The following is a 12,791-nucleotide window of genomic DNA, read 5'->3' as shown; positions in this document are numbered from 1 at the left end:
TTACAGAGTACCTAGTATAGGGTAAAAGCAAATTATTGCGGATGCTGGAATCTGAAACAAAAACAGAACATACTGGACAATCTCAGCAGGTCTGACGGCATCTGGAGGGAAAAGGGAGCTAACGTTTCGATAACTGTTTGATAAGCTTAGATCCTGTTTTTAAAAATTAAATCTTTCCAATTAAGGGGCAATCTAGCGTGGCCAATCCACCTACCCTGCACATCTTTGGGTTGTGGGGTTGAAACCCACGCAAACACGGGGAGAATGTACAAACTCCACACGGACAGTAGCCCGGGGCCGGAATCGAACCTGCGACCTCGGCGCCGGGAGGCAGCAATGCTAACCACTGCGCCACCATGCTGCCGAGCTTAGATCCTGTTAACATCCGTTTAAAGCCCCCAACATCCCTGTTAACGTTTGTGTTAAACCCCCCTTCATCCCTGTTCATCTGTTAACATCCATGTTAAACTCTTCTCTCCCCCCCCCATCCCTGCTAACATCCATGTTAAACCCTCCCCCCATCCCTGTTAGCATGTATTCGACCCCCTCATCCCTGTTAACATCCGTGTTAAACTCCCCTCCCCACAACCCTGTGAAACCACCCACATTCCTGATAACATCCATGTTAAACCGCCCCCCCAATCTGTGTTAAGCCCTCCTTTCATTCCTGTTAACATCTGTATTAAACCACCCCATCCCTGTTAACATCCATGTTAAACCACTCCCCCACCCCTGTTAACATCCGTGTTAAACCCTCCCACACCTCTGTTTACATCCATGTCAAACCCCCCTCATCCCCGTTAACATCCATGTTAAACCCCCCTTCATCCCTGTTAACACCGGTGTTAACTCTCCCACATCCCTGTTAACGTCCATGTTAGACCCCCTCCTTCATACCTGTTAACATCAGTGTTCCCAAAAAGGGGACAGAAAGGGGAATAAGAAAAGTGATAGGCACAGAAACCAAGGGCCAGATTCAACCAGCGCCTCAGTGAAAAATATTGGGACCAAGGCAAAAAATGTTAAAAAGATAAGCTTAAAGAGTTTGTGCTTTATTGCGCGGAGCATTCGCAATAAAACAGATGAACTAATCACACAAATAGGCGTAAACAGGTATGATATAATCGGGATTACGGAGACATAACTGCAGAGTGACCAGAAATAGGAACTGAATGTCCAGTGGTATTCGGTATTTAGGAAGGACAGACGAAAAGGAAAAGGCTGAACAGTGGTAGTGCTGGTTAAAGAGGAAATTAGTGAGGCAGGGTATTAGTTCTGACAATATGGAAGCTGTATAGGTAGAGCTGAAAATCAAAATGGGACAAAAAACATATAGACCCCCAAATTACAGTGGTGATGTTGGGAATGGCATTGAACAGGAAATTGGAGATGCATGTGATAAAGGATCCTCATCCCTATAAACATCTGTGTTAAGCCAACCCCCCCCCCCCTCCCCCAACCTCCCACACACACGTCGCTGATAACATCAATGTTAAACCACCCCCACCCCCCAACTTCCCTGTTAACATCCGGGTTAAACCTCTCCTGTGTTTTCAAAGATGTTTATGTCTTTATTGAAGTGTGGGGCCTAAGATTGTTTAATTGAGGCCTAATCTATGATTTAGAACGTTTGAAGATAGCTGTTGCCCCTGGGTGAAGCTGACAGCAGGAATCCATTATTTGCTGAAAAAAGCTGTGACTTGAAGGCCGAAGCCAGATGTGGGGAATGAACAGCAGAACGGGGCGATGAGGGAAGAACCAGGTCTCGAGCTCAGCGATTGAGACTTTTGAATGCAGGGCAACGATTCTTGAGGGGGTAACTAGGGCAATGGGGGTGGGCAGCAGAGGGTGGTATTGATGGCAGTGGATGGGGAAATGATTGAGGATGTGATGGCAGTAGGGAGCTATGGATTGTCGATATAGTTGATCATTAGAGGGCATTCTGGATTTCTGGGATGAATTGGGGGATTGTTAGTGTGGGTGGTGGGAGATGGTGGGTATTGGTGTTGGAGCTTTGATTTCTGAGCTGGGTATGATATGTTGATGAATGGGCAGTCAGTCTGGTCTCTCTTTCTCTCTCAGATATCCTGATTGTGAAGTTAAGGAAGGGCCAGGAACTGAGGCTCCGAGCTTATGCCAAGAAGGGTTTTGGGAAGGAACATGCCAAATGGAACCCAACAGCTGGGGTGTCTTTCGAATACGACCCTGACAACGCACTGCGGCACACGGTGTACCCTAAACCTGAGGAATGGTGAGGCTCACTCTGCGTTTTTAATGGCACCAACTCCCATTCCATTCTTCATCCAACCCTAAGTGGGTGGAGAGGGAGACGGGGTGAAGAGGGAGTTCGGCGAGGAAGTGGAGGGGGAGGTGGAGAGGGAACTGGGGCGAGGGGGTGGGTGGGGAGCGGAATGCAAGTGAGTGAATGGGCGTGGACTGTTGTGGGGACGTACAGTTTGTGGAGACAGGAGGAGGTGTACTTGATGGGAGTGATGGGGTTTTGGGAGGGGAAGGGCCATGATGGGGGATGGAAGAGGGGAAGGGGGTACAGGATGGGGGAGGACAGGGTGACAGGTAGAAGGAAGATGTTTAAATGCTGTGCTGCTACGTGGGGAGGGGCATTGCTGGGTGAGGTTAGGCTGGGGAGATGTTTAAATTCTGTGTTCCTGTTTCTAAATGTTGTTCATTTCTATGAAATTTTAAGGCCCAAAAGTGAGTATTCTGAACTGGACGATGAGGAGATTCAGGCTCCATATGATCCAAATGGCAAACCAGAAAGGTACACACTTTTATTCTCATTTTTCAGATGAGGGGTGGCATTCTCCGTAGCCCGATGCCGAAATCGGGAATGGCGATCGGGCGGAGAATGGCTCCCGATGCCAAAATCGGGGCAGGCGTCGGTTTGACGCCGGTTTGCGATGCACCACCTCCTCCCAATCGGCGTCATCAAGCCACGCGCAGTCGCAACACCGTTCATGTGTCATCAGCCGGCCCAATGGCGCGGACCTCGTGTGGTCCAGCGGTCGTGGGCCTGGCGTGCCGGTGTGCAGACGGTGACTAGCACCACCACACTGCCGAGATCTGGGCTGGGGGGAGTGGGCTGTGGGGCGGTGGTGGGCTGGTACGTGGTCCAGCACGGCTGGCTCCATGTTTTCCAGCACGACCGGTGAGTGTGTAGGGACGGGCCACTCACCGGAATCGGTGAGGGTTTCGTGCCGATTTTCCCGTCTTGAGCACACCACCTGGCTTACTCGTTCTTCCATCGAGCAGGAGATACGAAAGTCTGGGAACACGGACAAACAGATTCAAAAACAGCTTCTTCCTCACTGTTACCAGATTCCTAAACGACCCTCTTATGGACTGACCTGATTAATACTACACCCTGTATGCTCCACCCGGTGCCGGTGTCTATGTATTTACATTGTGCACCTTGTGTTGCCCTATTATGTATTTTTATTTTATTTTATTTTCATGTACTTAATCTGTTTGAGCTGCTTGCTGAAAAATACTTTTTCACTACCTCGGTACACATGACAATACACAACTCCAATCCAGTCCTCCGTTGCCGTCAGCACTTAGCCTCAGGAACGGAGAATCCAGCCCTAGAGAAGATACTGCAGAGCTGACTTAACCGCTGCAGTCCTCAAGGTGTAGGTACCTTGATAGTCCTGTTAGGGAGGGAGTTCCAGGATTTTGACCCAGCAACAGTGAAGAAATAGCGATATATTTCCAAGTCAGGGTGGTGAGTGACTTGGAGGGGAACCTCCAGTTGGTGGGGTCCTCTGGTAGCTGCTGCTCCTGTCCTTCTAGATGGTACGGCACAGTAGCAGTGGTTAGCACTATTGCTTCACAGCTCTAGGGTCCCAGGTTTGATTCCCGGCTTGGGTCACTGTCTGTGCGGTGTCTGCACATTCTCCCCGTGTCTGCGTGGGTTTCCTCCCACAGTCCAAAGACGTGCAGGTTAGGTGGATTGGCCATGATAAATTGCCCTTAGTGTCCAAAAGGTTAGGTGGGGTTACTGGATTGCAGGGATAGAGTGGGGGGGTGGGCTTGGATAGGGTGATCTTTCCAAGGGCCGATGCAGACTCGATGGGCTGAATGGCCTCCTTATACTCTGTAAATGCTATGGTAATGGTTGTTGGTTTGGAAGGTGCTGTCTGAGGAGCCTTGGTAATTTACTGCAATGCATCTTGTAGATGGTACACACGGTTGCCACTGGTAATCGGTGGTGGAGGGTTGGAATGTTTGAGGGGTAAATTTTTAAGGGGGTGGATGTGGTGCCAGTCAAGTGGGGGATTCAGTGATGGTAATGCCATTGATTGTCAAGGGCAATGGTGTGATTCTTTCAATGGTTGGAGATGTTCATAGCTTGGCACTTGTGTGGTGTGAATGTTATTAAACTATGAGGCTCTGTTTCACCTTTCCGATGAGCGTCATATTTTTGACTTTTATTGCCATCAGGTTTTTTTTCAATGTGGAATCTTCCGGAGCTCTGCGTCCTGAGACCATCGTGTTGTCAGCTCTCTCCGGCCTGAAAAAGAAGCTGAGTGATCTGCAGACAATGCTGAGTCATGAAATCCAGAGTGATGTGCTCACCATCAATTAGCGAGATCCAGACTGCCGCTGCCTGTTGGCCACCATCATGCTACCAGTGTGGGAGCGTCTGCCGATGTCCAAATCTGGGCTTGTCCAGACCACAGGAGCAGCTGCTCCGCACTCACTGCACCCTCACATGCAGAACTGTACATTTTCAGTGCACCCTCACATGCAGAACTGTACATTTACAGTGCAGTGTTTTGGAGCCTGCCCATTGTACCTTTGTCCATTTTTAAACATTATTCAATCTGCTCTGGTCCCAGTGTTGTCATTTTTGTAAAGATAAGGAGATTCTTTGAATTCGGCCAGACATCGTGTGTGGGTACACATTACACTGCTGGATGGAGTCAGCAGGTCTGATATAAGGTCACAGACCTAAAACGTTAACTCTGTTTCTTCCTTAGCAGATGCTGCCTGACCTGCTGAGATTCCAGCATTTTCTGTTTTTATAGTCAAAAGAACGAATCTGAAGACAGGGAGTTAAAGTAGAAGTTAATGTAGGGAGAATGGGGGTTAGCGTAGAGGGGGAATAGGGGTTAGTGTCTCGGGGGAATGGTGGTTAATATAGAGGGAGAATGGGGATTAGTGTAGAGGGAGAATGGGGGTTAGTGTGGAGGGGGAATGGGGGTTTGTAGAGGGGGTATGGGTGTTTGTAGAGGGGGAATGGGGGTTAGTGTCGAGGGGGAATGGGGGTTAGTGTAGAGAGGGAATGAGGGTCAGTGTCGAGGGGGATTGGGGGTCAGTGTCGAGGGGGAATAGGGGTTAGTGTAGAGGGGGAATGGGGGTTAAAGTGGGGATTACTGTTCTGGGGAATGGGGTTAATTGGGGATTACTGTTCAGGGGAATGGGGGTTAAAGTGGGGATTACTGTATTGTGGAATGGGGTTTAAAGTGGGGATTACTGTTCAGGGGAATGGGGGTTACTGTATTGGGGGAATGGAGGTTAAAGTGGGGATTACGGTCTTGTGGAAAGGGGATGAAAGTGGGGATTACTTTATTGGGGAATGGGGGTTAAAGTGGGGATTACTGTATTGTGGAATTGGGTTTAAAGTGGGGATTACTGTTCAGGGGAATGAGTGTTAAAGTGGGGGTTAGTGTCGAGGGGGAATGGGGGTTTGTCGAGGGAATGGGGGTTGGTGTCGAGGGGGAATGGGGGTTAGTGTCGAGGGGGAATGGGGAATAGTGTAGAGGGGGAATGGGGGTTAAAGTGGGAATTACTGTATTGTCATGGGGATGAAAGTGGGGATTACTGTATTGGGGAATGGGGGTTATAGAGGGAATTACTGTTCAGGGGAATAGGGTTAAAGTGGGGATTGTGTTGTGGCATGGGGTTAAATTGGGATTACTGTATTGGAATGGGTGCTAAAGTGGGGATTACTGTCTTGTGGAATGGGGGTGAAAGTGGGGATTACTTTATTGGGGAATGGGGGTTAAAGTGGGGGTTAGTGTCGAGGGGGAATGGGTGTTAAAGTGGGGGTTAGTGTCGAGGGACAATGGGGGTTAGTGTCGAGGGACAATGGGGGTTAGTGTCGAGGGACAATGGGGGTTAGTGTTGAGGTAGAATGGGGGTTAGTGTAGAGGGGGAATGGTGTTTAATGTAGAGGGAGAATGGGGATTAATGTAGAGGGAGAATGGGGGTTAGTGTCGAGAGGGAATGGGGGTTAGTGCAGGGGAATGGGGGTTACTGTATTGAATATTGGGGGAATGCAGGTTAAAGTGGGGATTAGTGTCTTGTGGAATCGGGTGAAAGTGGGGATTACTTTATTGGGGAATGGGGTTAAAGTGGGGATTACTGTATTGGGGAATGGGGTTAAAGTGGGGATTACTGTATTGGTGAATGGGGGTTAAAGTGCGGATTACTGTATTGTGGAATGGGGTTTAAAATGAGGATTGCTGTTCAGGGGAATGAGTGTTAAAGTGGGGGTTATTGTCGAGGGGGAAGGGGGGTTAGTGTCGAAGGGGAATGGGGGTTCGTGTCGAAACGGAATGGGGGTTTGTGTCGAGGGGGAATAGAGGTAGGTATGTGTCGATGGGGGTTAGTGTCGAGGGGGAACGGGGGTTCGTGTAGAGGGGAAATGGGGATTAGTATAGAGAGGGAATGAGGGTCAGTGTAGAGGGGGATTGGGGGTCAGTGCCGAGGGGGAATGGGGGTTAAAATGGGGATTACTGTATTGTGGCATGGGGTTAAATTGGGGATTACTGCATTGGAATGGGGGTGAAAGTGGGGATTACTATTCAGGGGAATGGGGTTAAATTGGAGATTACTGTTCAGGGTAATGGGGGTTAAAGTGAGGATTACTATATTGTGGAATGGGGTTTAAAGTGGGGATTACTGTTCAGGGGAATGGGGATTAAATTGGGGGTTACTGTATTGGGGGAATGGAGGTTAAAGTGGGGATTACGGTCTTGTGGAAAGGGGATGAAAGTGGGGATTACTTTATTGGGGAATGGGGGGTTAAAGTGGGGATTACTGTATTGTGGAATGGGGGTTAAAGTGGGGATTACTGTATTGTGGAATTGGGTTTAAAGTGGGGATTACTGATCAGGGGAATGAGTGTTAAAGTGGGGGTTAGTGTCGAGGGGGAATGGGGGTTAGTGTCAAGGGAGAATGGGGGTTAGTGTCGAGGGGGAATGGGGAATAGTGTAGAGGGGGAATGGGGGTTAAAGTGGGAATTACTGTATTGTCATGGGGATGAAAGTGGGAATTACTGTATTGGGGAATGGGTTATAGAGGGAATTACTGTATTGGGGAATGGGGGTTATAGAGGGAATTACTGTTCAGGGGAATAGGGTTAAAGTGGGGATTGCTGTATTGTGGCGGGTTAAATTGGGATTACTGTATTGGAATGGGTGCTAAAGTGGGGATTACTGTCTTGTGGAATGGGGGTGAAAGTGGGGATTACTTTATTGGGGAATGGGGGTTAAAGTGGGGGTTAGTGTCGAGGGGGAATGGGGATTAATGTAGAGGGAGAATGGGGGTTAGTGTAGAGGGGGAATGGGGGTTACTGTATTGGGGGAATGCAGGTTAAAGTGGGGATTACTGTATTGGGGAATGGGGTTTAAAGTGCGGATTACTGTTCAGGGGAATGAGTGTTAAAGTGGGGGTTAGTTTCGAGGTAGAATGGGGGTTAGTGTCGAAGGGGAATGGGGGTTCGTGTCGAGGGGGAATAGGGGTTCGTGTCGATGGGGGTTAGTGTCGAGGGGGAACGGGGGTTAGTGTAGAGGGAGAATGGGGGTTCGTGTCGAGGGGGAATGGGGGTTAGTGTAGAGTGGAATGGGGGTTAGTGTAGAGGGGGAATGGGGGTTAGTGTCGAGGGGGAATGGGGGTTAGTGTCGAGGGTGAATGGGGGTTAGTGTCGGGAGAATGGGGGTTAGTGTCGAGGGGGACTGGGGGTTAGTGTCGAGGGGGAATGGGGGTTAGTGTTGAGGGAGAATGGGGGTTAAAGTGGGGATTACTGTATTGTGGCATGGGGTTAAATTGGGGATTACTGCATTGGAATGGGGATGAAAGTGGGGATTACTGTTCAGGGGAATGGGGTTCAATTGGGGATTACTGTTCCGGAGAATGGGGGGTTAAAGTGGGGATTACTGTTCAGGGGAATGGAGTTAAATTGGGGATTACTGTTCAGGGGAATGGGGGTTAAAGTGGGGATTACTATATTGTGGAATGGGGTTAAACTCGGGATTACTGAATTGGGGAATGGGGTTAGTGTCGAGGGGGAATGGGGGTTTGTGTAGAGGGGGAATGGGGGTTTGGTAGAGGGGGAATGGGGATTTGTGTAGAGGGGGAATGGGTGTTAGTGCAGATGAGGAATGGGGGTTAGTGTAGAGGGGGAATGGGGGTTAGTGTAGAGAGGGAATGGGAGTTAGTGTAGATGGAGAATGGGGGTTAAAGTGGGGATTACTCTATTGGGTGAATGGGGATTAAACTGGGGATTACTGTTGAGAGGGAATGGGGGTTGGTGTAGAGGGAGAATGAGGGTTGGTGTAGAGGGAGAATGGGGGTTAATGTAGAGGGAGAATATGGGTTAGTGTAGAGGGGGAATGGGAGTTAGTGTCAAGGCGGAATGGGGGTAAATATAGAGGGAGAATGGGGGTTAGTGTCGAGGGGGAATGGGGGTTAGTGTAGAGGAGTAATGGGGGTTAATGTGGGGATTACTGGATTGGGGGTTAAAGTGGGGATTACTGTTCATGGGAATGGAGGTTAAACTGGGGATTACTGTATTGGAGGAATGGGGAATTACTGCATTGGAGAATGGGGATTACTGTATTTGGGAATGGGGTTCAAGTGGGGATTACTGTATTGGGGAATGGGGGTTAAAGTGGAGATTACTGTTCAGGGGAATGTGTGTTAAATTGGGGGTGACTGTATTGTGATATGGAGTTAAATTGGGGGTGACTATTGTGGAATGGGGGTTAAAGTGGGAATTACTGTATTGTGGAATGGGGTTTAAAGTGGGGATTACTGTTCAGGGGAATGGGTGTTAAAGTGGGGATAACTGGTCAGGGGAATGGGGGTGAAAGTGGGGATTACTGTATTGCGGCATGGGGTTAATTTGGGGATTACTGTATTGGAGTGGGGGTTAAATTGGGGACTACTGTATTGGAATGTGGGTTAAAGTGGGGATTACTGTATTGTAGAATGGGGGTTAAAGTGGGGATTACTGTATTGTGGAATGGGGGTTAAAGTGGGATTACTGTATTGGGGAATGGGGGTTAAAGTGGGATTACTGTATTGGGGAATGGGGGTTAAAGTGAGATTACTGTATTGGGGAATGGGGGTTAAATTGGGGATTACTGTATTGGGGAAATGGAGGTTAAATTGGGGATTACTGTATTGGGGGATAGGAGTTAAACCTGGGGGTTAATGTTTTTTGTGGTTAGTCATATTAATAAATGCAGAAGAAACTTTATTGACTTTATTGAAAAGCTGCTGATTGGCTGCCTCACTGTTATAAACTGGGCTGCTAATTCTCGTCACATGCGGGTAGACAATGAGTACGATAATAATGTAGACCTGTTCATGCTGCTAATAAATTGGTGGCTGAGACACGCACTGTAGCTCAGGATCAGATGGAGATGGGAAACATTCTCCGGTACAATGTGTGCTGTTGCCTGTTCCTGGACAGCTGAACCTACTCAGACCGCAGGCAGAGATTGATCAGTATTCACACTTTAGTGAATGTGACATGGCTGTGTAAATAGTCCTCAACACTGCTCTTGTACTGTCTGACAGTTATCTTTGTTTTTCATGTGCTTGCTGCTTCTCCTGCCCACAATCCCTGGACCCGGAAACGGGAATGTTATGGTCAGCATGGTGACACAGTATTCACATACATGGAAAGATGACAGGAAGAGTCCTGGTGTGTGGGAGAGGGCTCCATTGTTTTGTCTGTGTCACTGGGGGGGGGGGGGGGGGGGGGAGATATTGGAATTGAAATGTTTGTGAGGGTTCATGCTGCCTGTTCAGACATAGAGTGCAGGAGCTGACAGTAACAGTACCTTATTGTTTATACCATTGCCTCAGTGAACAGTTCAGTTCTGATCTTCTTTTGAACTGCCTGTTTAAAATGTGATTGGTGACTAACCCAGTGAGACTCCAGGAACTACAGCAGAGGGTCACTGGAGAGAGGGGGAGCAGCCTGCACACTGACCTATCAGTCCTCCTCCTAGCTGCCTATCTGAGGGCTAACACAATGGTCACACCCCTTCCAAGCCGCTGTCTAACACTGCTGCCTACAATTGCCACACAGTCCTTCCCAACAGTTCAAAGTTCGAGGACTGTGTTCCTGCAACTCCACTCGGATGGGATTCTGTTGCGTCGTCGTGGAGCCTGGAGGAGGAGGGGGTGTCAAGGTGAGCCCCGTTGAGGGGTGGTGTACTCCAGGTGAGTTGGAACAGGTTGGCTGGGACCCAACGTTGAGAGGGGTGTAGTGGGTCGCTCTAGAAGCTGCTGGGAGAACTAGGCTGGTGAACTGGGGAAGGAGATTCCAGGAACTTGGCTTTTCAGTCAATAATTGGCCTGTACATTTTGCAGAGCACCTGTGTTCCAGCTTGCTGCACTCCAGACAAGGCAGAAACTGCAGAACACCTTCTAACTGACTAATCTGTCCTCCCCTTCACTCCAGGCTATTTGTAATTTTAGTGTGGGGAGGGATGAGGGAGCCTTGTGTGATGTATGAACCATTTGCTGTTTGGTGGTATGATTGGTTTGTAACAGACATTGGAGAGAGCGGAGACCCCATGCACAGACTACCCTCCAAAACCCTTTGCACCCCTGCCCATTCCGCACTCCGCCCCTGAACGAGCTAATGAGTGCAGTCCTTGGTCAAGTATTGAGCTACACCCTGTGTAATGGAGTGAGCAGGTTCAGTTAAACTGTTACTGCAAGAGGTTATTTCAGTTCGAGTCTGTCTGATGTGTCCTGGTTACAGGGATTGATCACTGCTGCTGGGAGTAGGTGTGAGAATCCATAAACTCAACAGACCTACTTCTTGTAAAGAGCTCCATTCGCTTTGGCCAGCCAGGATCTCTAAAAACACTTAAGAAACACGGGATTAAAACAGCAACTGGACCTCTCAACCCACCTATATCCATCTCAGACACTGGCTGCAGTGGTCAGTGAGTGAAGAGGAAAAGGTCAGCAATTGTTTCATTTCAGCTTGTCTAGAGGACACCTAAAGCTGAAAGGAACCTGTGATCCAATAAAAGCACAAAAAGCCCTTCTGATTGTGATATTAGTAACTGTTATAAAGTGACTGATTGGATTCCAGCATTGGAAGAAAGTTGACAATCTTCATACGGAACGAGTCCTTGTGTCAGTCTGCCCTATGTACAGATGCCAAGAATAAAAGTTCTCTTCAGCAAAGTAGCCGGACATTTTGCATGCTGGAAACAAAGCAGCATTAATTCTCCTGAGTGAATGTGCAAATGGAGGCCCCTTCAGACCTGCTCCTGCTGCCATGTCCTCGATTGCTCTAGGTTTCCATATATCCCGTTAAAGTGAAGTGAGCTTTTGTCCGGAGCTTTCTTCAATACCTCCTGAAGTGTTTGATAATGTTTCATCCAGTCCCTGTCCTCTCCCAGTGTTGCCTGCTGCTTTGGGCAGTGGTTCCATGTCTTGTTCCTAGTTGGGTGCACAATAGTGAGGGAGTTAAAGTGCTTTGTCCCAATGTCCTATTGGTCCTTTCTGCAGATATGGCCCAGCTATCTCTAGACGCAGGCACTCATTGAGCAGGGAAGTGTGGAGAAAGTCTGCAGTCACTCGTTAAAGGACTTCCTTGTCCAGGGAAGCAGTCTGTGTCCTCTGCTGCATGTCCCGCACAATACAATTCTGCTGGAAAACAAAGATAAGTCATTTTCTGTTGGAAATCATGTAAAACTCTCAATCCTCATTACTGAAACTAAATATTATACTGCATCATTAGGGAGGTGAAAAAGACATGCGGGATACTTGCCTTTATCAATCGAGGCATAGATTATTACAAAAGCAAGGAGGTCATGTTGGAGTTGTATAAAACCTTGGTGAGGCCACAGCTGGAGTACTGTGATTGCACTGGAGCAGGTGCAGAGGCGTTTCACCAGGATGTTGCCTGGGATGGATTTTAGTTATGAAGAGAGGTTGAATAGGCTTGAGTTGTTTTCGTTGGAACAGAGAAGAGGGGTGACCTGATCGAGGTGTACAAGATTATGAGAGGCACGGACAGGCTGGATAAGGAGCATTGTTCCCCTTAGCTGAGGGGTCAGTTACAAGGTCAAGGTGAGGGGCAGGAGGTTTAGGGGGGATTTGAGGAAAAACCTTTTAACCCAAAGGATGGTGACGATCTGGAATGCATTGCCTGGGAGGGTGGTGGAGGCAGGTTGCCTCACATCCTTTAAAAAGTACCTGGATGAGCACTTGGCACATCATAGCATTCAAGGCTATGGGCCAAGTGCTGGAAAATGGGATTAGGTGCAGACTTGATGGGCTTAAAGACGTCTTCTGCACCGTATTATTCTGTGATCAGAATGTACAATATCATAGGTTTGTACTTAAACTCTCCTCTCACACACTTGTGTCTTTGTTTCTCCTCCATCTCATACCATCTACACAGCTCTCCCTGAATCATTCCAGTGTATAGAACCGGAGAGCATTGGCCTTGCTCCTGTGAAAGAGGAAACCGATTAGTCCCACTCCCCTGCTCTGAAAAACTCCTT

At 48.5% G+C, this 12,791-nt stretch overlaps 1 protein-coding gene and 1 long non-coding RNA gene across 3 annotated transcripts in view; one reads left to right on the top strand and one right to left on the bottom strand.

Moving 5' to 3' along the window:
• Positions 1–2,063: 2,063 nt before the first annotated feature.
• On the top strand, positions 2,064–4,847 carry LOC140430900 (uncharacterized). The gene is made up of 3 exons (XR_011949577.1): positions 2,064–2,251; positions 2,705–2,779; positions 4,462–4,847. It is a non-coding gene; the product is annotated as an uncharacterized lncRNA (long non-coding RNA).
• A 5,159-nt stretch (positions 4,848–10,006) lies between these two features.
• The window catches only part of LOC140430899 (docking protein 4-like), a 1,455,358-nt gene continuing 1,452,573 nt past the window's right edge, over positions 10,007–12,791 (bottom strand). Inside the window, exon 8 of one of the 2 annotated variants that reach the window (XM_072518685.1) lies at positions 10,007–11,931. In XM_072518685.1, the coding sequence (XP_072374786.1) occupies positions 11,822–11,931 (110 nt within the window). In that variant the 3' untranslated portion in view covers positions 10,007–11,821. The remainder of the gene's footprint in view (positions 11,932–12,791) is intronic. The other variant, XM_072518686.1, reaches the window with a different exon arrangement.

This window comes from Scyliorhinus torazame, chromosome 10 (assembly GCF_047496885.1).
Source record: "Scyliorhinus torazame isolate Kashiwa2021f chromosome 10, sScyTor2.1, whole genome shotgun sequence".
In the NCBI taxonomy this organism is placed as follows: domain Eukaryota; kingdom Metazoa; phylum Chordata; class Chondrichthyes; order Carcharhiniformes; family Scyliorhinidae; genus Scyliorhinus; species Scyliorhinus torazame.
Note: the sequence above shows the minus strand (reverse complement) of the source record. Positions and strands in the feature narration are given on the sequence as shown.